General features: G+C 41.0%; 2 protein-coding genes and 1 non-coding gene across 3 annotated transcripts in view; all 3 read left to right on the plus strand.

Moving 5' to 3' along the window:
* The first annotated feature begins 306 nt into the window (after positions 1-306).
* On the plus strand, positions 307-2,404 carry LOC138098078 (hornerin-like). The gene is made up of 3 exons (XM_068994323.1): positions 307-444; positions 1,843-2,083; positions 2,340-2,404. Exons 1-3 carry the CDS (start codon positions 307-309, stop codon positions 2,402-2,404), a joined length of 444 nt encoding a protein of 147 aa, XP_068850424.1.
* Positions 2,405-2,518: 114 nt separating this feature from the next.
* Positions 2,519-27,967, plus strand: part of LOC138098087 (hornerin-like) — a 63,364-nt gene continuing 37,915 nt past the window's right edge. Inside the window, exons 1-5 of the mRNA XM_068994335.1 lie at positions 2,519-2,698; positions 3,034-3,494; positions 3,579-4,193; positions 4,263-4,567; positions 4,679-5,392. Coding sequence (XP_068850436.1) covers positions 2,519-2,698; positions 3,034-3,494; positions 3,579-4,193; positions 4,263-4,567; positions 4,679-5,392 — 2,275 coding nt within the window. The remainder of the gene's footprint in view (positions 2,699-3,033; positions 3,495-3,578; positions 4,194-4,262; positions 4,568-4,678; positions 5,393-27,967) is intronic.
* TRNAS-GGA (transfer RNA serine (anticodon GGA)) lies at positions 8,487-8,558 on the plus strand. The gene has a single exon. It is a non-coding gene; the product is annotated as a tRNA-Ser (tRNA).

Raw genomic sequence — 27,967 nt, forward strand, 5'->3', positions numbered from 1 at the left:
CTCTTAAAACTATCCCTGGTAGAAGCAGGGAGCCTGAAACAGAAAGTGATTGCTGCTGCGTTTACTAAGGCATAGAAAGAAGAGACACTGTTCCTAATTACATCACTTTCTTGCTACTTGGGTTGAACCAGTCATTCAACTCTGGATTGGTTCTTGATTGCGACAGGATGAAATTAATTATGGCTGACTAATGCTGCACAATTATTACAAATGACTCTACTTATCTATTTAAACATGAGAAAAGGATAATAGTAGGTGGATCTCTGTCCTTATTTTCCCTCTAGGTTAATTTGAATTTACAAAAGGATGTCAAAACTCCTAAAAAGCATCATTACTGTCATCGATATTTTCTACCAATATGCCAACCAGGATGGGGAGTGTGACATGTTGAACAAGGCAGAACTGAAAGAACTTTTGGAAAATGAGTTTGGTCAAATTCTGAAGGTAAGAATTCCATGTCAGGACTGAACACAGCTGCAATTCTTTTTGTCACCCCTTCCTACCCTTTTGTCATAGATGTCAAACTCATAGAGGACTTTTCCTACTTGGTGATAACAGAGTTTAGCACAGGCTTGCAGTAAGGTCAAAAGTTGATGCATAATTTTTCCATAACATGTCCAAGGGAAGTGATCCTACTAAACAATAGGGGGAAAATCAATGGATTAAACAATGTCCTGTGTGAGTAATTCTTCTGGAAAGAAACTGAGCTGGTTCTCAGAAAAACTGAAAAATAGATGAAATTTATCTTCTTCCCTTTCTTTGCCTTTCTTCAGATATCCTGACCACTGTCCATTTCTGAGATTCTGGCATAATAATGCTTCTGAGTTCAGGAAACTAGCATGTTACTCCTAAAACATAAAATAAAGTAAATACCACCCTCTAATGTTAGCTAAGGAGTAAATATTTGTAAACTTAGATCTAGCTCTTGATCTTCAATTCATTAAATCAAGCTGTGTACTGAATAGTTTTATTTGGATTCGTATGGAGGTCTTAAATTCGATACCAAATGTGAAATTCGTCATCTGCCCCTCTAAACTCCTTACTCCTCTTCAACCAAGGCATAATCTGGTGCAATTCTTGGCTTTCTCTCTCAGCAGGATCCTCCACTCTCCAACCCCATAAAATTCACCAACAGTCTCTCAACAGCTCATTTCTCTCCATCACTATTACTAATCCTTGGGTTCAGACCACCTTCTACTTCCAAGCTCAATATTATATGCAAATAGAATCATTTCACAGCTCAACTCAAAATCCTTCACAGTTCCCAGTGCTAAAATTCCAAATTTCCTTAGCACAACTCAAAACGCATGATCTAGTCCTGATTTATCTCTCCAGCCATATCTCTTGACTATTGAGACTCCACATTTAGCAATCCCGAATCTCTCAGTTCCTTGTATGAGCCATGCTTTCTTTCAACTCCAGCTCTCTTTTCATATTGTTCCCTCTGTCTGCAACAACCTTTCTCCCCTCCCCTTTCTCTACCTCTTTATTTGACTAATCCAACCCATCACTCAAAAGACATCACTTCCTCTCATTAACCATCCTTGAACCCCCAGTGGTTGTTATTATTTATAAATTAGCTAATCATATTCATTTGACTCATTCCTTAAAAAATAATTCCCTGTTCCTTGTCATCCCCAGTTGCATCCTCCTCTAGGTCTTCATTGAATATTCCTTTCTCTCTTTCTGCCAAGAATGGGGCAGTCCAGCCTAAAGGACTATGAGATTGAGCTTCACTTAATTAAGCTAAGCACTCACATTTCTACAGTCTTCCTTTAGCTGGTTAGCTCAGTGTGTGCTGCACACTCACAGAGCCTCCTTTTGTACTTTGTTCCTATACAGAATCCAGATGATCCAGACACTGTAGATATCATCATGCAAAATCTAGATCAAGACCATAACAAGAAAGTACAATTTACTGAGTACCTTCTGATGATATTCAAGCTGGCTCGGGCCTGTAATAAAATCGTCAGCAAAGATTACTGCCAAGCTTCAGGGTCAAAGCAAAGAGATCACAGTCACCAGGACCAAGAGGAACAGAGTGAAATAGAAGAGGAGGATGAAGGGCAAAAATCATCTTCCAGTAACTTAAGTTGGAGTGAAGGAGAGAATGATTCCCATTCCAGAGGCTCGGGAGGCAGCATTAGACACAGGTCTAGGTCCAGGTCCAGAATAACTGGGCATCAAGGAGGCTTGTCTAGTTCTGGGGACAGGCAAAGCTTTAGGGAAAGAAGGAGGGAGTCAAATTCAGGCCACTCCAAGGGTAGCAAGAAAAACAAGCATGGCTCTCATCAGCACAAAAGGTCTAGGAGTGAAGAAGTTGTTTATACTCATTCAAGCAACCACAGAACAAGATCAAACTCAGGAAATTGGTCAGGCACTTATGGAGAAGAAGGGCATGTGAGCCACTCAGAGGATCAGTCTTTCAGTTCTGATCAAAACTGGTCTGACTCAGATGAATCTCCGGGGAATAGACAACATAAGAAAAAACCAAGCCAGTCACCTAGTAAGGAGCATCATGGATTCATCTCAGGGAGTTGTGGAGGACAAGACCACTGGTCAAATTCAAATAAGCCTGCTGGTTATGGTCATGGCTATGGCTCAAGCCAGCCTTCTCAGCAGAGATGGCATGAATCAAATGAAGGATATCAATCAGGAAATTGTGAAGAACAAGGAAACTGTTCTACTTCTAGTTCAAGTGAGGTATCTAGTTATGACCAACGCAGGTCAGGCTCAAGACAGCCATCTAGCAGTATCCAACATGGGTCTGGATCAGGTCAATCCTCTGGCTATGGACAACATAGATCTAGCTCAAGTCAGGCTTCTGGCTTTAGTCACCACGGAACTGGCATAGGTCAATCCTCTAGCTATGAACAGCATAGTTCTACTTCAAGACAGTCACCGAACTGTAGCCAACATGGATCTAGCTTAAGTCACTCTACTAGCTGTGGTCAGTATGGATCTGGGTCAGGTCATTCATCCAGCTGTGGCCAACAGAGTTCTGGATCAAGTCAATCTCTTAATCATGGCCAGCATAGGTCTGAATCAAGTCAGACATCTAGCTATGGCCAACAAAGGACTGGCTCCAGTCAGTCTTCTGGCTGTAGACAACACAGGTCTGGCTCAGGAGAGTCTTCTGGATTTAATCAGCATAGAACTGGCTTAGGTCAATCCTCTAGCTATGAACAACATGGTTCTACCTCAGGACAGTCACAAAGCTGTGGCCAACATAGATCGAGCTTAGGTCAGTCCTCTAGCTATGGTCAACATGGCTCAAGTCAGTATTCTGGTCACAGTCAACACAGGTCTGGCTCACGTCAGTCTTCTGGCCACAGCCAACATGGATCTGGCTCAGGTCAGTCTTCCAGCTGTGGTCAGTCTTCCGGCTGTGGTCAGCATGGTTCTAGGTCGAGAGAGTCATCTGGCTTTGGTCAACATGGATCTGGCTTGGGTCAGTCCTCTAGCTATGGACAACACGGTTCTACTTCTGGACAGTCATCAGGCTGTGGCCAGCAGGGATCTAACTTAGGTCAGTCCTCTAGCTATGGACAACAGGGCTCAAGTCAATATGGCTCAAGTCAGTCTTATAGCCACAGCCAACACAGGTCTGGCTCACGTCAGTCTTCTGGCCACAGCCGACATGGGTCTGGCTCAGGTCAGTCTTCCAGCTTTGGTCAGTGTGGTTCTAGATCAAGAGAGTCATCTGGCTTTGGTCAGCATGGCTCAGGCTTAGGTCAATCCTCTAGCTTTGGGCAACATGGTTCTACTTCAGGACAGTCGTCACGCTGTGGCCAGCAGAGATCTAACTTAGGTCAGTCCTCCAGCTATGGTCAACATGGCTCAAGTCAATCTTACAGCCACAGCAGACGCAGATCTAGCTCAAGTCAGTCTTCTGGCCACAGCCGACATGGATCTGGCTTAGGTCAGTCCTCTAGCTATGGACAACATGGTTCTACTTCAGGACAGTCATCAAGCTGCAGCCAACAGGGATCTAACTTAGGTCAGTCCTCCAGCTATGGTCAACATGGCTCAAGTCAATCTTACAGCCACAGCAGACGCAGATCTGGCTCAAGTCAGTTTTCTGGCCACAGCCGACATGGATCTGGCTTAGGTCAGTCCTCTAGCTATGGACAACATGGTTCTACTTCAGGACAGTCATCAAGCTGCAGCCAACAGGGATCTAACTTAGGTCAGTCCTCCAGCTATGGTCAACATGGCTCAAGTCAATCTTACAGCCACCGCCGACACAGATCTGGCTCAAGTCAGTCTTCTGGCCACAGCCGACATGGATCTGGCTTAGGTCAGTCCTCTAGCTATGGACAACATGGTTCTACTTCAGGACAGTCATCAAGCTGCAGCCAACAGGGATCTAACTTAGGTCAGTCCTCCAGCTATGGTCAACATGGCTCAAGTCAATCTTACAGCCACCGCCGACACAGATCTGGCTCAAGTCAGTCTTCTGGCCACAGCCGACATGGATCTGGCTTAGGTCAGTCCTCTAGCTATGGACAACATGGTTCTACTTCAGGACAGTCATCAAGCTGCAGCCAACAGGGATCTAACTTAGGTCAGTCCTCCAGCTATGGTCAACATGGCTCAAGTCAATCTTACAGCCACCACCGACACAGATCTGGCTCAAGTCAGTCTTCTGGCCACAGCCGACATGGATCTGGCTTAGGTCAGTCCTCTAGCTATGGACAACATGGTTCTACTTCAGGACAGTCATCAAGCTGCAGCCAACAGGGATCTAACTTAGGTCAGTCCTCCAGCTATGGTCAACATGGCTCAAGTCAATCTTACAGCCACAGCAGACGCAGATCTGGCTCAAGTCAGTTTTCTGGCCACAGCCGACATGGATCTGGCTTAGGTCAGTCCTCTAGCTATGGACAACATGGTTCTACTTCAGGACAGTCATCAAGCTGCAGCCAACAGGGATCTAACTTAGGTCAGTCCTCCAGCTATGGTCAACATGGCTCAAGTCAGTATGGCTCAAGTCAATCTTACAGCCACCGCCGACACAGATCTGGCTCAAGTCAGTCTTCTGGCCACAGCCGACATGGATCTGGCTCAGGTCAGTCTTCTAGCTGTGGTCAGCGTGGTTCTAGCTCAAGAGAGTCATCTGGCTTTGGTCAACATGGCTCAGGCCTAGGTCAATCCTCTAGCTACAGACAACATGGTTCTACTTCAGGACAGTCATCAAGCTGCAGCCAACAGGGATCTAACTTAGGTCAGTCTTCCAGCTATGGTCAACATGGCTCAAGTCAGTATGGTTCAAGTCAGTCTTCTGGCTGCAGACAACAAGGATCTGGCTCAGGTCAGTCTTCTAGCTGTGGTCAGCATGGTTCTAGCTCAAGACAGTCATCTGGCTTTGGTCAACATGGATGTGGCTTAGGTCAGTCCTCTACATATGGACACCATGGGTCTACTTCAGGACAATCATCAAGCTGTGGTCAAAATATATCTGGATCTGGTCAGTCTTCCAGTTATGGTCAACATATATCTGGATCAGGTCAGTCTTCTAGCTATGGCCAATGTGGGTCTGGATTAGGTCAATCTTCTCACTATAGTCAACAGAGGTCTGGATTAGGACAGTCTTCTGGCCATGTCCAGTGTGGCACTGGCTCAAGTCAGTCCTCTAGCCACAGTCAATTTGGGTCTGGATGGAGTCAGTCTTCTAGCTATGGCCAACACAGATCTGGCTCAGGTCAGTGTTCTACCCAGAGTCAGCATGGATCAGGCTTGGGTCAGTGTTCTACTTCTGAACAACATGGGCCTGGCTCATGTCACTCATCTAGCTCTGGACAATGTGATTCTGGATCTGGTCAGTGTTCTAGCTATGAGCAATATGAATTACAAGGGAGATGTAGGTCAAGTTCAAGTGGCATTCACGGTGGGTATAGTAGACCCCAAATAGGCTCAACTCCCAATCAATCAAGAAGAAACAGCCAGGAATGCTCAGGATACAGTCAAAAAGAAAGAAGTAGGAGTTGTAGCCCAACAAGTAGCAAGTCTGATGGATATGAGAGTATTTGTGGACCATCAGAAACGTGTAGGCAACAAAGCCAAGGATGCAGCCAGGGTCAAACGGAATCTGGCTACAGCTATTTAAATTGTAAAGAAGGGCAACCAGGAGGTAGTTATAGACAAGAGGAAAGCTCCTCAAGTTGTGGCTTTAGACAGTTTACACCATGCTATGGAGAATCTAGATCTAACACTAGCAATACATTGTTAATTTGCAAGGAGGATAACAGACAGGGTGGCTATTATGACCAGAGAGAAGGAGGTCACTATGGAGGGAGAGATACAAACTCAAGTTTCTACAAGTTACGGAGCAGCACTCCACTCTATGAGTATGTCAAAGAGCAGAGGTGTTAATTCAAGTGATGAATAGTAAATGGAAGTGAACTCAAGTAGTAGTTTAAAAAATATGAAACTTACATACAAGCAATTCATTACCAAACTTCTTTCTAAAAGTAGATATATCTATTTCTGTCTTTTCCTTTTAAACATGTAACTGTAATTAATTCCTTGTTATTGTGTTCCTTCCAAAGAATGTAGGGTATGGGGACTACTTTGCTAGGAAATACAGAGTTAAATAAATGATGTATGAAAATAAATTCAGAAGAATAATGCAAAACATTTAAGGAGCTTGGGGTTTAGGTGAGGTGTCTTTTTGACAGCTCCTTACTCATCATATGATGCCAAAACTAATCTTTCATCTCTAAAGAGCAAAAAATTATACATGTGTTACCAGTTCTGGAGCCAAAGCTTCGCTTATAGAAACATGGACCATAATTTTCTGTATACTCCACAATGGATGGTGGCAGAAAAGACCCTAAAAGCAAAGATGTAGCATCAATAGCATCTTTGCTTATCAAAACCACCAAGCTCCTTTTCTTAGCTGCATTTTTAATGAATAAACTAACAAGAGGCATTAAAAATTGGCACCAGGTGCTTCTCCCTAACCTGTGAGTGAGAGCATTTTTTTCTTAAAGGGCAGGGATGAATCAATTCAGGATTGAAGGATCTAAATGTTAGCTCTGACTTGGTTTCAGCAAGAAAGATTTTGACTCCTACTACTAAGAATTTCCTCCAGGTTAAAAAAAAAAAATAGAGAGAGAGCATGAAAACACAATGGCTCCAAACTACCTCTGTAGTTCACTGGCCTTCCTCAGAGGAAAATATCATTTATACAGCAATGGAACAAAATACTGTCAGCAACTACTTTACAGTTTCTTAGTTTGACTGTAGTATATTTGTTTCAAGTCTCTGGATTCAAATAAACGACTGCATTAAAACTGACAATAAATAATGATGATGAAATACTGAGGTTTGTCTCATCTCTGCTTCAGTTCACTCTCACACACAGGTGGTCATACTAGAAACTAACTTAAATAGTTATTGTCCAAGACCCAGTCCTTCACAAATAACCCAGAATATACAAATATTTTTTAATTCGAGAAAACAAGACAAACAACCTAGTTTTAAAATGAACAAAAGCTCTGATTTGACACTTACCAAACAAGATGACCAATAAGTACTTGAAAAGATGCTCAATGTCCTTAGTCATCAGAGAAATGCAAATTAAAACATAGTAAGATACTACCACACAAACACTAGAATGGCCAAAGTTTAAAATGTGGGCAATACCAAGAGCTGGTATTACTGGTGAAAAGTAAAATGACATATTCACTTTGAAAAATAGTGAGGCAATTTCTTCAATTCAGTCCAGTCACTCAGTCATGTCCGACTCTCTGTGACCCCATGGACTACAGCATGCCAGGCCTCCCTGTCCATTGCCAACTCATGTCCAGTTTACTCAAACTCATGTCCATTGAGTCGGTGATGTCATCCAACCATCTCATCCTCTGTCATCCCCTTATCCTCCTGCCTTCAATCTTTCCCAGCATCAGGGTCTTTTCAAATGAGTCAGTTCTTCCTCTAATTTGATATTTATAAGTTCTTTGTATGGTGATGGTTCTTTGTATGGTGGGGAAAAACAGGAAAACATATAAAAAGAAAGTTCACCAAAATAGAAATTTTAACAGCCAAGTGGCATTTTTAAAACAATGCTCAGAGAAACATAAAATTAAGATATAATGAAATATCATTTCATACCAATCAGATTACAAAAAATTATTCTGGCATAGAACATTAGAGAGGATATTGAGCAATGAAGATCTACATTGGTAACCACTTAGGAAGCAATTTGGCGATGACATGAGAGTCAGAAAATGTTGCAAATAACTTAAAAGTTCAAGAGAAGAATAGATAAATCAATTGTGATATATCCATACACTAGAATGCTATACAACAGTTAAAATTAATGAGATATACCTGAGGCAGGGGTGGAGGGAGTACAGATTACAACACCAAAAATTATGCTACGTTGGCATATGGATTATTCAGAGCTGAAGGTAATCAAGGCCTAGCTGACTCGGGAAGAGCTCCTTTTCTGGGGTTTGTTTGTTTTTGCCACTCCCACTTCCCTGGTGGCTCAGAGGTTAAAGCGTCTGCCTGGAATGCAGGAGACCCGGGTTCGATCCCTGGGTAGGAAAGATCCCCTGGAGAAGGAAATGGCAACCCATTCCAGTGCTCTTTTTTTTTTTTTAATTTATTTATTATTTTTTACTTTATTTTACTTTACAATACTGTATTGGTTTTGCCATACATTGACATGAATCCACCACGGGTGTACATGCGTTCCCAAACATGAACCCCCCTCCCACCTCCCTCCCCATAACATCTCTCTGGGTCATCACCATCCACCAGCCCCAAGCATGCTGTATCCTGCGTCAGACATAGACTGGCGATTCAATTCTTACATGATAGTATACATGTTACAGTGCCATTCTCCCAAATCATCCCACCCTCTCCCTCTCCCTCTGAGTCCAAAAGTCCACTATACACATCTGTGTCTTTTTTGCTGTCTTGCATACAGGGTCATCATTGCCATCTTTCTAAATTCCATATATATGTGTTAGTATACTGTATTGGTGTTTTTCTTTCTGGCTTACTTCACTCTGTATAATCGGCTCCAGTTTCATCCATCTCATCAGGACTGATTCAAATGTATTCTTTTTAACAGCTGAGTAATACTCCATTGTGTACATGTACCAAAGCTTTCTTATCCATTCATCTGCTGATGGACATCTAGGTTGTTTCCATGTCCTGGCTATTATAAACAGTGCTGCAATGAACATTGGGGTACATGTGTCTCTTTCTATTCTGGTTTCCTCGGTGTGTATGCCCAGCAGTGGGATTGCTGGGTCATAAGGTAGTTCTATTTGCAATTTTTTAAGGAATCTCCACACTGTTCTCCATAGTGGCTGTACTAGTTTGCATTCCCACCAACAGTGTAGGAGGGTTCCCTTTTCTCCACACCCTCTCCAGCATTTATTGCTTGCAGATTTTTGGATCGCAGCCATTCTGACTGGTGTGAAGTGGTACCTCATTGTGGTTTTGATTTGCATTTCTCTGATAATGAGTGACGTTGAGCATCTTTTCATGTGTTTGTTAGCCATCTGTATGTCTTCTTTGGAGAAATGTCTATTTAGTTCTTTGGCCCATTTTTTGATTGGGTCGTTTATTTTTCTGGAATTGAGCTGCAGGAGTTGCTTGTATATTTTTGAGATTAGTTGTTTGTCAGTTGCTTCATTTGCTATTATTTTCTCCCATTCAGAAGGCTGTCTTTTCACTTTGTTTATATTTCCCTTTGTTGTGCAGAAGCTTTTAATTTTAATTAGATCCCATTTGTTTATTTTTGCTTTTATTTCCAGTATTCTGGGAGGTGGATCATAGAGGATCCTGCTGTGATTTATGTCGGAGAGTGTTTTGCCTATATTCTTCTCTCGGAGTTTTATAGGTTCTGGTCTTACATTTAGATCTTTAATCCATTTTGAGTTTATTTTTGTGTATGGTGTTAGAAAGTGATCTAGTTTCATTCTTTTACAAAGTGGTTGACCAGTTTTCCCAGCACCACTTGTTAAAGAGATTGTCTTTACTCCATTGTATATTCTTGCCTCCTTTGTCAAAGATAAGGTGTCCATATGTGTGTGGATTTATCTCTGGGCTTTCTATTTTGTTCCATTGATCTATATTTCTGTCTTTGTGCCAGTACCATACTGTCTTGATGACTGTGGCTTTGTAGTAGAGCCTGAAGTCAAGCAAGTTGATTCCTCCAGTTCCATTCTTCTTTCTCAAGATTGCTTTGGCTATTCGAGGTTTTTTGTATTTCCATACAAATCTTGAAATTATTTGTTCTAGTTCTGTGAAAAATATGGCTGGTAGCTTAATAGGGATTGCGTTGAATTTGTAAATTGCTTTGGAGAAATATACCATGTTCATGTATCGGAAGAATCAATATAGTGAAAATGAGTATACTACCCAAAGCAATTCACCGTTGCAATGGTGAATGGAATTGTTTCCTTAATTTCTTTTTCTACTTTCTCATTATTAGTGTATAGGAATGCAAGGGATTTCTGTGTGTTGATTTTATATCCTGCAGCTTTACTATATTCATTGATGAGCTCTAGTAATTTTCTGGTGGAGTCTTTAGGGTTTTCTATGTAGAGGATCATGTCATCTGCAAACAGTGAAAGTTTTACTTCTTCTTTTCCAATTTGGATTCCTTTTATTTCTTTTTCTGCTCTGATTGCTGTGGCCAAAACTTCCAGAACTATGTTGAATAGTAGCGGTGAAAGTGGGCACCCTTATCTTGTTCCTGACTTTAGGGGAAATGCTTTCAATTTTTCACCATTGAGGATAATGTTTGCTGTGGGTTTGTCATATATAGCTTTTATTATGTTGAGGTATGTTCCTTCTATTCCTGCTTTCTGGAGAGTTTTTATCATAAATGGATGTTGAATTTTGTCAAAGGCCTTCTCTGCATCTATTGAGATAATCATATGATTTTTATTTTTCAATTTGTTAATGTGGTGAATTACATTGATTGATTTGCGGATATTGAAGAATCCTTGCATCCCTGGGATAAAGCCCACTTGGTCATGGTGTATGATCTTTTTAATGTGTTGTTGGATTCTGATTGCTAGAATTTTGTTGAGGATTTTTGCATCTATGTTCATCAGTGATATTGGCCTGTAGTTTTCTTTCTTTGTGACATCTTTGTCAGGTTTTGGTATTAGGGTGATGGTGGCCTCATAGAATGAGTTTGGAAGTTTACCTTCCTCTGCAATTTTCTGGAAGAGTTTGAGTAGGATATGTGTTAGCTCTTCTCGAAATTTTTGGTAGAATTCAGCTGTGAAGCTGTCTGGACCTGGGCTTTTGTTTGCTGGAAGATTTCTGATTACAGTTTCAATTTCCGTGCTTGTGATGGGTCTGTTAAGATTTTCTATTTCTTCCTGGTTCAGTTTTGGAAAATTGTACTTTTCTAAGAATTTGTCCATTTCTTCCACGTTGTCCATTTTATTGGCATATAACTGCTGATAGTAGTCTCTTATGATCCTTTGTATTTCTGTGTTGTCTGTTGTGATCTCTCCATTTTCATTTCTAATTTTATTGATTTGATTTTTCTCTCTTTGCTTCTTGATGAGTCTGACTAATGGTTTGTCAATTTTATTTATCCTTTCAAAGAACCAGCTTTTGGCTTTGTTGATTTTTGCTATGGTCTCTTTTGCTTCTTTTGCATTTATTTCTGCCCTAATTTTTAAGATTTCTTTCCTTCTACTAACTCTGGGGTTCTCCAATTCTTCCTTTTCTAGTTGCTTTATGTGTAGAGTTAGGTTATTTATTTGACTTTTTTCTTGTTTCTTGAGGTATGCCTATATTGCTATGAACTTTCCTCTTAGCACTGCTTTTATAGTGTCCCACAGGTTTTGGGTTGTTGTGTTTTCATTTTCATTCGTTTCTATGCATATTTTGATTTCTTTTTTGATTTCTTCTGTGATTTGTTGGTTACCACTCCAGTACTCTTGACTCCAGTACTCTTGCCTAGAGAATCCCATGGACAGAGGAGCCTGGTAGGCTACTAGTCCATGGGGTCGCAAAGAGTCGGACACGACTGAGCAACTTCACTCACTCACTCACTCACTCACTTAACTGTCTAAAAGAGTTTAGGTACAGGGCCTACTCGGGCTTCTCGAGTGGCTCAGACAGTGAAGAATCTTCCATAATACAGGACAGCTAGGTTTGATCCTTGGGTTGGGACGATCCCCTGGAGAAGGGAATTCTCACCTGGAGAATTCTATAGACAGAGGAGCCTGGTGGGCTACAGTCATTGCAAAGAGTCAGACACAACTGAGTGACTAACAAACACTTTCACTTTTCACAAGGCCTATACTAGGATCAAAGCTATTAGCAGAAATAACTGTTTGTATCAGGAAGACTTATCTCCATGGCCTGGAAAACATTTGTTTACCAAACATTTGCTCTTCTCATCTTCTTTTTTTTTTTTTAATTTTTTTTATTTATTTATTTTTCTTTTTTTTTAATTTTAATTTTAATTATTTTTTAAATTTTAAAATCTTTAATTCTTACATGTGTGCCCAAACATGAACCGCCCTCCCACCTCCCTCCCCATAACATCTCTCTGGGTCATCACCATCCACCAGCCCCAAGCATGCTGTATCCTGCGTCAGACATAGACTGGCGATTCAATTCTTACATGATAGTATACATGATAGAATGCCATTCTCCCAAATCATCCCACCCTCTCCATCTCCCTCTGAGTCCAAGTGTCCGTTATACACCGCTGTGTCTTTTTTCCTGTCTTGCATACAGGGTCGTCATTGCTATCTTTCTAAATTCCATATATATGTGTTAGTATACTGTATTGGTGTTTTTCTTTCTGGCTTACTTCACTCTGTATAATCGGCTCCAGTTTCATCCATCTCATCAGGACTGATTCAAATGAATTCTTCTTAACAGCTGAGTAATACTCCATTGTGTACATGTACCAAAGCTTTCTTATCCATTCATCTGCTGATGGACATCTAGGTTGTTTCCATGTCCTGGCTATTATAAACAGTGCTGCAATGAACATTGGGGTACATGTGTCTCTTTCAATTCTGGTTTCCTCGGTGTGTATGCCCAGCAGTGGGATTGCTGGGTCATAAGGTAGTTCTATTTGCAATTTTTTAAGGAATCTCCACACTGTTCTCCATAGTGGCTGTACTAGTTTGCATTCCCACCAACAGTGTAGGAGGGTTCCCTTTTCTCCACACCCTCTCCAGCATTTATTGCTTGCAGATTTTTGGATCGCAGCCATTCTGACTGGTGTGAAGTGGTACCTCATTGTGGTTTTGATTTGCATTTCTCTGATAATGAGTGATGTTGAGCATCTTTTCATGTGTTTGTTAGCCATCCGTATGTCTTTTTTGTAGAAATGTCTATTTAGTTCTTTGGCCCATTTTTTGATTGGGTCGTTTATTTTTCTGGAATTGAGCTGCAGGAGTTGCTTGTATATTTTTGAGATTAGTTGTTTGTCAGTTGCTTCATTTGCTATTATTTTCTCCCATTCAGAAGGCTGTCTTTTCACCTTGCTTATATTTTCCTTTGTTGTGCAGAAGCTTTTAATTTTAATTAGATCCCATTTGTTTATTTTTGCTTTTATTTCCAGTATTCTGGGAGGTGTGTCATAGAGGATCCTGCTGTGATTTATGTCTGAGAGTGTTTTGCCTATGTTCTCCTCTAGGAGTTTTATAGTTTCTGGTCTTATATTTAGATCTTTAATCCATTTTGAGTTTATTTTTGTGTGTGGTGTTAGAAAGTGATCTAGTTTCATTCTTTTACAAGTGTTTGACCAGTTTTCCCAGCACCACTTGTTAAAGAGATTGTCTTTACTCCATTGTATATTCTTGCCTCCTTTGTCAAAGATAAGGTGTCCATATGTGTGTGGATTTATCTCTGGGCTTTCTATTTTGTTCCATTGATCTATATGTCTGTTTTTGTGCCAGTACCATACTGTCTTGATGACTGTGGCTTTGTAGTAGAGCCTGAAGTCAAGCAAGTTGATTCCTCCCGTTCCATTCTTCTTTCTCAAGATTGCTTTGGCAATTCGAGGTTTTTTGTATTTCCATACAAATCTTGAAATTATTTGTTCTAGTTCTGTGAAAAATATGGCTGGTAGCTTGATAGGGATTGCATTGGATTTGTAAATTGCTTTGGGTAGTATACTCATTTCCACTATATTGATTCTTCCAACCCATGAACATGGTATATTTCTCCATCTATTAGTGTCCTCTTTGATTTCTTTCATCAGTGTTTTATAGTTTTCTATATATAGGTCTTTGGTTTCTTTGGGTAGATATATTCCTAAGTATTTTATTCTTTTCATTGCAATGGTGAATGGAATTGTTTCCTTAATTTCTTTTTCTACTTTCTCATTATTAGTGTATAGGAATGCAAGGGATTTCTGTGTGTTGATTTTATATCCTGCAGCTTTACTATATTCATTGATGAGCTCTAGTAATTTTCTGGTGGAGTCTTTAGGGTTTTCCATGTAGAGGATCATGTCATCTGCAAACAGTGAGAGTTTTACTTCTTCTTTTCCAATTTGGATTCCTTTTATTTCTTTTTCTGCTCTGATTGCTGTGGCCAAAACTTCCAGGACTATGTTGAATAGTAGCGGTGAAAGTGGGCACCCTTGTCTTGTTCCTGACTTTAGGGGAAATGCTTTCAATTTTTCACCATTGAGGATAATGTTTGCTGTGGGTTTGTCATATATAGCTTTTATTATGTTGAGGTATGTTCCTTCTATTCCTGCTTTCTGGAGAGTTTTTATCATAAATGGATGTTGAATTTTGTCAAAGGCCTTCTCTGCATCTATTGAGATAATCATATGATTTTTATTTTTCAATTTGTTAATGTGGTGAGTTACATTGATTGATTTGTGGATATTGAAGAATCCTTGCATCCCTGGGATAAAGCCCACTTGGTCATGGTGTATGATCTTTTTAATGTGTTGTTGGATTCTGATTGCTAGAATTTTGTTGAGGATTTTTGCATCTATGTTCATCAGTGATATTGGCCTGTAGTTTTCTTTCTTTGTGACATCTTTGTCAGGTTTTGGTATTAGGGTGATGGTGGCCTCATAGAATGAGTTTGGAAGTTTACCTTCCTCTGCAATTTTCTGGAAGAGTTTGAGTAGGATATGTGTTAGCTCTTCTCGAAATTTTTGGTAGAATTCAGCTGTGAAGCTGTCTGGACCTGGGCTTTTGTTTGCTGGAAGATTTCTGATTACAGTTTCAATTTCCGTGCTTGTGATGGGTCTGTTAAGATTTTCTATTTCTTCCTGGTTCAGTTTTGGAAAATTGTACTTTTCTAAGAATTTGTCCATTTCTTCCACGTTGTCCATTTTATTGGCATATAACTGCTGATAGTAGTCTCTTATGATCCTTTGTATTTCTGTGTTGTCTGTTGTGATCTCTCCATTTTCATTTCTAATTTTATTGATTTGATTTTTCTCTCTTTGCTTCTTGATGAGTCTAACTAATGGTTTGTCAATTTTATTTATCCTTTCAAAGAACCAGCTTTTGGCTTTGTTGATTTTTGCTATGGTCTCTTTTGCTTCTTTTGCATTTATTTCTGCCCTAATTTTTAAGATTTCTTTCCTTCTACTAACTCTGGGGTTCTCCAATTCTTCCTTTTCTAGTTGCTTTATGTGTAGAGTTAGGTTATTTATTTGACTTTTTTCTTGTTTCTTGAGGTATGCCTATATTGCTATGAACTTTCCTCTTAGCACTGCTTTTATAGTGTCCCACAGGTTTTGGGTTGTTGTGTTTTCATTTTCATTCGTTTCTATGCATATTTTGATTTCTTTTTTGATTTCTTCTGTGATTTGTTGGTTACCACTCCAGTACTCTTGACTCCAGTACTCTTGCCTAGAGAATCCCATGGACAGAGGAGCCTGGTAGGCTACTAGTCCATGGGGTTGCAAAGAGTCGGACACGACTGAGCAACTTCACTCACTCACTCACTCACTCACTCACTTAACTGTCTAAAAGAGTTTAGGTACAGGGCCTACTCGGGCTTCTCGAGTGGCTCAGACAGTGAAGAATCTTCCATAATACAGGACAGCTAGGTTTGATCCTTGGGTTGGGACGATCCCCTGGAGAAGGGAATTCTCACCTGGAGAATTCTATAGACAGAGGAGCCTGGTGGGCTACAGTCATTGCAAACAGTCAGACACAACTGAGTGACTAACAAACACTTTCACTTTTCACAAGGCCTATACTAGGATCAAAGCTATTAGCAGAAATAACTGTTTGTATCAGGAAGACTTATCTCCATGGCCTGGAAAACATTTGTTTACCAAACATTTGCTCTTCTCATCTTCTTATGAACTGTCTTCCTCCCTTTGAAGTCCCCTACCCTCGTCTCTGGGCTTCCCTGGTAACTCGACTGGTAAAGAATCCACCACAATGCAGAAGACCCCAGTTCAATTCATGGCTCAGGAAGATGCCCTGGAGAAAGGAATGGCTACCCACTCCAGCATTCTTGCCTGGAGAACTCCATGGACAGAGGAGGCTGGCAGGCTACATTCCATGGGGTAGCAAAGAGTTGGACACAACTGAGCAACTAAGCACAACATAGCACAGCACCCTCTTCTCCTTTGCTCAGAACGTTTATATAAGCCTCAACTGCCTGACTGCCTTTGAGTCTCATATTCTTATGGAACTCCCATATGTATGAAATTAAAATTGTTTTTCTCCAGTTAATCTATATCAACTTAATTAATAGGCTAGCCACATAAACTAGAAGGGAAGAAGTTTTCTGCTCCTAAGTGTATTCACATCTTCCTCAACTTATGATGGGAGCTACATCCCAATAAAATCATTGTGAGGTTAAATACATTACACTGAAAATGCATTTAATACATCTATACTACCAAACATCATAGTTTAGTCTAGCCTACTTTAAATATGCTCAGAACACTTATATTAGTCTTTAGCTGGGCAAAATCATCTAAAACAAAGCCTATTTTATAACAAATTGTAGTACATGTAATTTATTGTACTGCATGTAATTTATTGAACATTATACTGAAAGAGAAAAACAGAATGGTTGTATCAGTTGTTTACCCTCGTGATTGCATAGCTGCCCAGGAGCTATGGCTCCTTGCCACTGACCAGCACCTAGAGAGAATTGTACCAAATGTCACTAGCCTAGGGAAAGATCTAAATTCAAAATTCAAATAACAGTTTCCACTGAAGGCTTATTATTTTCAAACCATCACAAAGCTGAAAACAGTATAAGCCAAACCACTGTAAGTCAGAGACTATCTGTGTATCTCAATATGGAGAAGTCCCCAAAATATAAACATTACATGAAAACCTGTAAAACATCTCTATACTGTGTGTTACCCTTTATAAAGTCTTATAATATACATCATAATACCTATATTATTATTTGTGGTGGTGGTTTAGTCGCTAAGTAGAGTCTGACTCTTGCAACCCATAGACTGTAGCCTGCCAGGCTCCACTGTCCATGAGATTCTCCAGGTAAGAATACTGGAGTGGGTTGCCATTTCCTTCTCCAGGGGATCTTCCCAACTGAGGAACTGAACCCGGGTCTCCTGCATTGCAGGCAGATTCTTTCCCAACTGAGCTATAAGGGGAGCCCATTATTACTTGTCAAATATGTGTTAACTTAATTATTATTTGTAATTAACACATATTTGGTAAATATAAAAGTCCTTATGGGAATGTAAAACACCAGATTCAGAACAGCAGTTACCTCTGGAGAGAGGGAAGAAAATGGGACTGAACAAAAAAACAAGTCCACAAGTTTTCTTAAGTAAGTTGATATTTATTCTTATATTACTCCCTATACTAATTTATAAGCCATAATTATTCAATATTTCACAAAAATAAGGACACAAAGATCAACGTGAGCATGCCATCAAAGACCATTCAAGGAAGAAAGTGTTCTGACAAGCTACTCAACTGACATATGGTTGAAATAAATGAATCAGCACATCAACACCCAATGAGATTCACCATCCAAATCATACAACCACCTGTGTGATTTAGACTTGACACTCACCAGGGAGACTTCTGAAATGCTGGCTTCCTGTTATTTTCCGCAAAGGAGGAAGCACTGACTAATCAGATTAAAAAGGACACCTAGCGACTTCTCTGGTGGCCCAGTGGTGAAGACTCCATCTGCCAGTGCAGAGGACACAGGTTTGATCCCTGGTCCGAGAAGATTCCACACACTGTGGGGCAACTAAGCCAGTGTACCACAACTACTGAGGCCTGTGTGCCTAGAGCCCATGCTCGGTGACAAGAGAAGCCACCACCATGGGAGACCCATACACCACAACTAGAGATGAGCCCTCACTCTCTACAGCTAGAGAAAAGCCTGCACAGCAAGAAAGACCCAGTGCAGCTCAAAATAAATAAATAATGAATTTTAAAAATAGAGACAATCAGTGTTTCTGATGGCACATTTCTGACTGGAAATTAATAAGCTGGCATTCTAGTTTCATATTGCAGACCTGGTTAGGTTAGTTACAGAGAAACAGCTTTCCTGAATCTAAGTAACTCTTGAGACACCAACATCAGTGAACATCTAAGTCTACAAGGATGAGGACAAAATCTGACCCTTTTACCAGGCAATATCTCAACCGTATTCTTTACCTCTTCTAAATTTTAGGGTTCAGGAGAAAGAAAATTAAGATTAAGCAAAAATTTTCAAATAAATACCTCATTGTATATCTAAGTCAAATTTTTCATACTATTCCTCTTCTCCTTGTTATGACTCCAAAATCTAAGAATTGTAATATTTCACCTAGAAAAAAAATAGAAAGGGATAGACTAACTGTTGAGGGTAGAATCTTACAGGATCTCAGTAACTTATCCAGAGTCTGCATCCCAATTCAGAAAATAAAGTCAATTTTTTTCTGTCCACTCATATGTAATCAATTTCTGGAAGACAGATTCATACTAAAGCAAAGTCTTAATGGTCCAGGTTTTTTTATGCAAGACAGATATGCATTGAGAACAGGACCAGTTGTCTATCTTGGGAACTTCTCTCCCACTGGGTGGGTTCATTTAAGAAACAGCAGAGATTCTTCAATGAGCTTTACAGCAAAGAAGCTTGATTCTCAAAGAGCTGGCCTACCATGAAATAGTAAACTGATGATTTTAATAATCTGTCTTCAAAGGGAAAGAGTATGAAACTAACATTTTATGAACTGGGAATATAAAATCATGCACTTTATATATATTATTAATATATTACTTATTGCTTAATTTCACTCTCATAGAAACCTTAGGACTAGAGGAACTACACTCAGTTTATTGAAGAGAAAACTGAAACCCTGAAAGGTTAAGTGACTTGCCTATATTAGTAGAGCCAAGATTTATACCCAGTCTGACTCAAAAGCACATGTGTTGTTACCATATGTCGTCCACTCTGGTAATATTTTTCTTTAAACAACTACAGTCAAACACCTAGGACTGGATCAGCCCCATGGTCTAGATACTGCTGGAGACACACCAACTGGTACTCATCCTCTGACTCTCCTTTTCCTACCCTCCATGCAAAGATACTTAATGTCCTTAAGGAACATTTGAGAAACACTCTTGCTCATCAGCAACACACCTAAGAACAATCCTAAGGGAGGATCCCTGCTGCAGATAACTCATCTCCTCACATTTTATTTGTCTCATCACAGTTAATGATTCTCATTAACTTCAATTCCAGAGGGTGGCATTTCTGACCTAGTCCTCCCTGGTGCAAGCCTCATTTAAGGGGCTCATTAGTCATTAAGGGACTAATTATAAACAACCTCCCACAGTCTAGCACTCTTTAAAAACAATGATCCAAGGTCAATACCTAGAATCCCCTGTCTCAGCCCTGCCACCATCACCCCCTCCTGTGTCCTCCGACTCCCCCACTCTGTAAGCTTTATTGCATAAATGAAAGATCCCTGAGCAACCCTCCCAGCTCCTGCTTGGTCCTTGTCTACAACTCTTAGTCAGAGCATTCCAGATGTTGAAGATATTAAACCACCAGGTACTCCAAGACACAGCTGTGACAATCTGCCATACAATATACTCTCAGATTGCATAGGCAGAGAACGAAACTCCATGTGCAAAGACATCAAAGAGGTAGGGTGTTCAGGGAACAAAGAGTAGATGTCTTTGACTGAAGCAGGCAGGCAAAAAGGATCAGGAACTGTGGCTGTAAATGCTAGTTAGGAAAGACTTAAGTGGACTGTGAGGAACACAAAGAAGAAAAGTCAGTGAAGAATGTTGATAAAGGTGAATAGAGGAAGAAGGAGAAAGTGCTGCTTTCAGAAGCCAAGAGAACTCCAGTAACAGGCATGAATATAAAATGTATTTTATAAAGTTATAGTAAATAAAGCCAGAGAGAACTAGAAAAAGAGTAAACAAATAGATCAACATGTCTGAATAAACAGTCCAGAAATATATATGTGTGTGTGTGTGTGTGTGTGTGTGTGTGTATACACACATATCGGAGAAGGCAATGGCAACCCACTCCAGTACTCTTGCCTGCAAAATCCCATGGATGGAGGAGCCTGGTAGGCTGCAGTCTATGGGGTCGCTAAGTCAGACACGACTGAGCGACTTCACTTTCACTTTTCGCTTTCATGCATTGGAGAAGGACATGGCAACCCACTCCAGTGTTCTTACCTGGAGGATCCCAGAGACGGGGGAGCTGGGTGGGCTGTCATCTATGGGGTCGCACAGAGTCAGGCACGACTGAAGTGACTTAACAACAACAAGAACAATACACATATATATACATAAAATATATACATTTTTTTAAAGGACACACAGAGTATCTGCTACATAGTTAACATATGTAAAGCACTTAGAAAAGTGCCGGGTCCACAGTCATCCTCCAAGTGTTATTATTATTGTCCTTGTTACTATTTGTTGTTGCTGTTATTGTTATTACAAGTCAGTATGGAAAGGAAAAATTCTTTCAAGAAGTCTGACAGGAAAGAGAAGTACAAGAGTAGGCAAGGAAGAGAGAAGAAGCCTTTACAAAGAAGGAAATTAAAGTACGTGTTGAAAACCTAGGAGACACCCAATAAAGTTTACTAAATGAGTGAAAAATATTAATAATTGGAAATATTTGAAAAAATATTAATATTTGGAAGCCATATTTTCAGAAGGAGACTGAAAAGAAAGAGATAGTCGATGCCAGAAAGAGGTTTCATTGCTGCCTCAAGGACCTGGAAGAAATGACAGAAATGGAAACAAGAGCACATATACCGAAATCGGCCTTAGGAAAAGGTAGGTTTCCCTATACACTTGAGGCTCAGTTCAGTTCAGTCACTCAGTCGTGTCTGACTCTTTGCGACCCCATGAATTGCAGCACGCCAGGCCTCCCTGTCCATCACCAACTCTCGGAGTTCACTCAAACTCATGCCCATCGAGTCGGTGATGCCATCCAGCCATCTCATCCTCTGTCAGCCCATTCTCCTCCTGCCCTCAATCCCTCCCAGCATCAGGGTCTTTTCCAATGAGTCAACTCTTCACATGAGGTGGCCACAGTATTGGAATTTCAGCTTTAGCATCAGTGCTTCCAAAGAACACCCAGGACTGATCTCCTTTAGAATGGACTGGTTGGATCTCCTTGCAGTCCAAGGGACTCTCAAGAGTACATTGAGGCTAAAAGGAGGTAAAAATGAGTGAAGACATTCTTATCTCAGTGTTACTAAAAGAGGTTCCTAGGATGAGAATAATCACCTGAGGTACTTATTCGAAAAGCCAATTCATGGATTCTATCCCAGACCCATTGAGTCAGAATTTCTAGAAGACAGGATCTAGCAATCTACATTTAAATGATCTATGATCCAGTGGATTCCTTTGAGAAGAATGGAGGTTAGGAGAAATCACATCTATTGTCCCTATGGAGGGGCTTCCCAGGTGGCACTAGAGGTAAAGAACCCACCTGCCAATGCAGCAGATAAACATATGCAAGTTCCACCCCTGAGTCAAGAAGATCCTCTGGAGGAGAGTCTGACAACTCACTCCAGTATTCTTGCCTGGGGAATCCATGGACAGAGGAGCCTGGCAGGCTACAGTCCATAGGGTTGCAAAGAACTGGACACAACTGAAGCAACTTAGCAACCACACATGCCCCTATGGAGAAAACAAAACTCACCCCTTGTCCATCACTATTACAACCAAGTACAACAGATACCACTTTTGCAGATGGGAAAAAAATCTTTACTCCTGAGATAACCTGAAAATAAGGAACAAGATTCTACCTAGAATTAGTTTCTTTAAGTCAATGAAGTCTTGAGCCCTTTCCTATAAACTGCAGACTCCCTAATGTAAAAATGTTTCTCCCTGACTTTCACGATAATGATATCTACAAGTATGATAATTAACCATGTGGGGAAATTGCTGTTTTACCACAAGAAATGACCAACTGTAATCCTGGTAACCTCAAAGACATTTTTTTTTCTTTAAATGTCTTCCATGTCATTTATTCAAACATTCTTCTCAAGAGTGGACCCCTAATGCTTTTTTAGGCATTTCTCCCTCTTAACAAAAAAGGACGTGAAATAATCTGCTCAAGAGAATATGGGGAGGGAGGGAAGGAAGTTTGAAACAAGTGGGAAAGGTGTGGAGCACTGAGAGGTCTGTGAAGGGCATCAACTAGGAATGAGGAAAGAGATTGTCAGGGAGGATTCAGAACTGACATAAGATGGAAAATCACAAATGTGTAGAGAACAGCGAATGCACCACAGTACATGATATTCACCAACACACAACAACCTGGCAGAGCAAGCATAGAAAATAAAGTGAAGTTAATGGCAGATATGGAATTGGCAGGGCAGGTGAAAGGACAACTGAAGGGTCCCAGACACTGAATGAACCCTAGAGAGGGTTACAGGAATGGGAAAAAGGGACAAGACCTCTTCTGAACCCAAATTGTGTATCTGTGAAGGTAGTGATAATTTTGCCATCAAATTTCCCCCTAATTCCATTACTGTGGTAAAGACAGGCCTTCCAAGCAACAGCAGCAGCTTTTCAGGTAAAGGTAAAGTAACAATATGGAATATACTAGGACTGATGTATCAATGCTGGGTCACTTATTCCTTTTTAACCTCACAACTCTTTGGAGCAGAGATCCTTAAGCTTTTCTGTGTGCTAACTGGGGTTCTCAGAAGTGAACTGTGAGTCCAAGGACACAAAGCTCAGCCAGGATGTGTAGGTCAGATGGGACTGACCACAAAACTCATTCTCAATCCACCAGCCCACACTGCCTTCACTGGGAGCAGCAGGCTCCACTCCACAGAGTAAAGAGAAGCAGCATCACAGAAAACCAGATGTCTAACAGAACATGGGGTTGCAGGGAGTTTCCAAAAGAAGAATTAAAGATATAGGGACCTTTCTTGGAAACAGAACTAAAGAAAATGAGACAAGCAAAATACAGAATTAACAGTGACAGGAAAGCAAGTAATAAGCAATACGCAGTTGTAGATATTATATCAGATTGCTGATTGAAGGAATATGTACATGGAGGACATGAGGGAGAGGACAGGGAGGAGAAGTAAGTGAGAAGAAAACAAGCTCAGCACATCACAGTCATTATCTGTGACATCTCTCAGTGGAGGTGGAAGCCCTGTCTAGATGAGGAGTCATCAAGCTTAGGAGGAGGAGCTGATCTTGATGCACCCTTAATCCAAGCCTTCTCTTCTGCCCACTCTGGGAGCAATTGGGGTGATCAGATTTGCACCTCTTTGAGATGCTTACCCAATGCTGATAATACTCATACTGCATTATAACATGACTGAGACCCATACTTTCAAAAGTGTGATTATGGACTCCAACCCTTTCAATTACCCCATGAGAGATAATCCCATATACACACTTTACTGATGAGGACAGTGAAGCACAGCAATTAAGTAATTGGCTATGGTCACCAGAGCTAGCATTTGAACCCAAGTGGTGTGATTCTGAAGTTTTTCTTCTTAACACAAGGCACAAACTACAGCTGTAAAATCTGTCCACTGTCCAGAAGTACCCACAGGGAGCAAGTTCAAGAAGTCCAATCCATGTCCACTTAACAACCCATGTATCCTTAGCAAAAAACTATATCTACCTGAGTACTTTTTTCTTTTCCCCAGGAACCCCCTATTTGCCAAGTGATGTTTCCAGAGGACTAGATCCATGCAAAGAGGAAGCCTTTCTCACACAAAGATGCCAAAGTCTAGCTGTGGTCCTACCTACCTGCCACAGGCAGTAAAGTGCTCAGTTCTGGGAAATCAAGTTGGCACTGAAGGAGTGAAATGACAGGAGGGAGAAGCTAGAGGTATTTCAGAATATTGTCAACAAAGAGATGACTCCAGTTCAGGAAGTGGTTCTGGCTCTGGAAACAGGTCTAGGAAAGTGTCAAAGGATGAATGGAGAGGGGTCACATATTTGAGGTTGAGTCTAAACAGACCCAAATGGACAAGGTGAAACCATATCCTAAGACTTCAAAATAGAAAAGTGACACGGTCAGAATGGTAAAGAGGAAGACAGACAAGCATCCAGGAAAGGAAGAGGAATAATTGGATGGAACTTGCAGGTGTCCTGTGATGCCACTTATGAGCTAGGAGAAACTCAGCCCCCTCACTCATTCCAAGACGTGTCAGATCACGTTTGTCGTCCACAGTCTGAAAGGACTGTCAGTTAGTAACACTAACAGAGGCATATGTCCCCTCATCTCTAATATACCCACATTAGAGAGACAGGACTATGCACTGACATTGGAAATGTTTATTTAAAGAGATTCCTTTATTTCTGGGAAGAGTACAATGTGTTACGCAAAGAACTGCTTACCCTGATCAAGGTCTTATTCAGAAAATACAATGATGCCTTTCTGTTAAAAAAAAAAAAAAAAACCTCACCATCTTTCACACTAACTCTGGGGCAAAGAAAGAATACAGACACCCGTGGTGGATTCATGTCAATGTATGGCAAAACCAATACAGTATTGTAAAGTAAAATAAAGTAAAAATAAAAATTAAAAAAAAAGAAAGAATACAGACCCACAAACTGTATCCTACTCTTTATTTTTCTCCAACTCCCGTCCATCTCTGTTTAGGCAGTCTTTTCTCTATTCTGCATAGAGGCAGAGTAGGAAAAAATAAAGGTTCCTTGAAATAGCAACATCTTTCAAATTTGAATGTCTCACACCTGCACCTTGCCTTCTGCATTCAGAAGAAAGGGATGCTGATATCTTTGTCCTCAGGTCCCTCAATCTGGACTGTGCAGCCCTCAGAGCACACCTGTGTGAAGCCCACAGTGGGCTGGGAAAGACTTCATTAATACTACACATGGCTGACCCCAGATGTTTCTGTACCTAAAAAAAAAAAAAAAAACTTTCATTTCCAAGTATTTTAAAAGTCAGCACAATAAAACTCACTAGACAGTCCAAAATAACTGGTTAACAAATCCATCTTTGCTCTGTTTGTACGCAAAGTAGTAAGAGAATTAAATGCTTGATACTGCTTGCCTGGAGAATTGCAGGGACAGAGGAGCCTGTTGGGCTGCTGTCTATGGGGTTGCACAGAGTTGGACATGACTGATGCGACTTAGCAGCAGCAGCAGCAGCAGGGAACTAGAACTTAGTGGTGAAAAGTAATGTTTCATGGCTAACCAGTTTGGTAAAAGCACCAAGCCCTCTGGTCTACCTCGACACCACCACCACTCTTGGAATGAAGTGTCCAGCTAAGCTCGCTGAGCTGGAGAGTCATTTGAGGAAGGAGAGGAGGGGGAAGTAGGGCAGGACTGCAATGAGGCCAAACACAGTCTTCGGACTGGGCTGCCTTCTCCTACTACAAAGCAAAACCAGGACAGACCAGAGATCTTTCCATCTCTGTGCAGCACTGTGTATACATAGCTAGGCAGTAACACTTCCTTCACTGTGTCAGGGAATTATATGTGCATTCCACCTGAAATAATCCCGTCTGGACCTGGGACCTCCCTCTGTGCCCACTGTCATCTCCTGCAGGAACCCACTCCTCACTCAACAAATTTAAATATCTCTTCCTACCACACCCTTGGCCACATCTTAATGAGGCCAGGCCACTTGTCTCAGAGCAGCAGCCCAAAAGGGCAAAAGAAACAAGCTTGTCTCAATGGCCCATTAAGTACCCAGAGCAAATAATTATAGTTAAACCTTACTGAGAATTAATATGTGCCACCACTGCTCTAAGAACTGGATCATGGCAACTCTGTGAGGGAAGTATTATTCACACCCATATTTTACACAGGAGAAAACTGAACCATAGGGAGGTTACACAGCTTTCCCAAAGATGCACAGCTGGTAAGTAGCACAACAAGGATTTGAGCCCAGGCAATTCAAGGCTATGGTTTTTCCAGTAATCAGGTATGGATGTGAGAGTTGGACTGTGAAGAAAGCTGAGCACCGAAGAATTGATGCTTTTGAATTGTGGTGTTGGAGAAGACTCTTGAGAGTCCCTTGGACTGCAAGGAGATCCAACCAGTCCATTTTAAAGGAAATCACTCCTGGGTGTTCTTTCGAAGGAATGATGCTAAAGCTGAAACTCCAGTACTTTGGCCGCCTCATGTGAAGAGTTGACTCATTGGAAAAGACTCTAATGCTGGGAGGGACTGGGGGCTGGTGGAAAAGGGGATGACAGAGGATGAGATGGCTGGATGGCATCACGGACCTGACGGACATGAGTTTGAGTGAACTCCGGGAGTTGGTGATGGACAGGGAGGCCTGGCATGCTGCAATTCATGGGGTCGCAAAGAGTAGGACACGACTGAGCGACTGAAATGAACTGAACTGAACTGAATCTGATTCCAGAGCCCATACTCTTGACCACTGTGTGATTCTGCCCCTTGGAAGAAATCACAACAGTAACATGATGGTTACCTGTAGAAATATGTAATTTACAATTCACAGCCCTGCCTTCCAATGAGTTTTCCCTCCTATCAATGTTTAAGTTTGAGGCTTTCAGCCTTCACATCTAAAATGCAACAGGGTATATACGTGTTATCTTGTCATACGGAGTAAAAAAAACAAGGTCTCAGTGGGATTACTGTCCCCATGTCAAGTTCAGGAGCAGCCAGGTCCTGTGCTCACGTCTTCACCAACACTGACTCCAAGTTTCCAACTTTGCAAGCCTGATTGATTGTGTCAGCACTAACATATTTGAGCACTGAGAGGGCAGAGAAGCTTGGGTGCATGTGTGCACACATGCTAAGTCTCATCAGTAGTGTCTGATTCTGTGCAATCCTTGGGAGAAACAGATATTTAGTTTATTCACTCAATCAACAAGTATTTTCACAGCACTGAGTATTTGATACTGTGGGGGACTCTGGGGACACAAAAGGAAACCAGAGTCTGGCAGCATTCATTCCAGGAATTGCTAGAGTGCCGGAGTCCAGCTGCAGCAGCCAGGGGATCAGCCTGAAGGGATGAGCGGTGTCAGCGGGAAATGATGTAGCCTCTGACTCGAGGTACGGGACTACATGTTTATTTCAAGCATCAGGTTCTCTTTTACACTTTTTCAAAAGCATTAGGTCAGAGGTTTGACATTTTCAGTTCCCCCTCACCCAGATTATTGTCTCATTGTTGCCCTTCAAACAGAGTTCCTGCTTCAGGGATTCTCTCAGAATTGTGTTTACTTGTCATTACATTGTAACTCCTGCTTATGTCTGGGCTGTATACCACATTCTTCATTTTATTTCTTATCTTTTTAAATCCTGCTTGCCCCTAGTATCCTAAACTCACTATCTCTTAAAAAGGCTTCTAACTGTTCTTAATTATTCCTAAACCCTAAACTCAGCAAACTTCTTTTGCCATAAACATTTCCCTCACAAACAGGTCTCAGATAACAATTTTTCCCATGGCCTCAAGGTGTGGCCTACGTGCTCATCCTGGGACATTCTTTGTGAAAATCCTTGAACAAATGTCAATGGTTGCTTTATAGATTATTTTCTGGGCACAACTGTAGAAGGCTTTGTGCTTTCTCATGCTTCTCTCACGAACAATAAGC

This window comes from Capricornis sumatraensis, chromosome 2 (genome assembly GCF_032405125.1).
Source record: "Capricornis sumatraensis isolate serow.1 chromosome 2, serow.2, whole genome shotgun sequence".
NCBI lineage: Eukaryota > Metazoa > Chordata > Mammalia > Artiodactyla > Bovidae > Capricornis > Capricornis sumatraensis.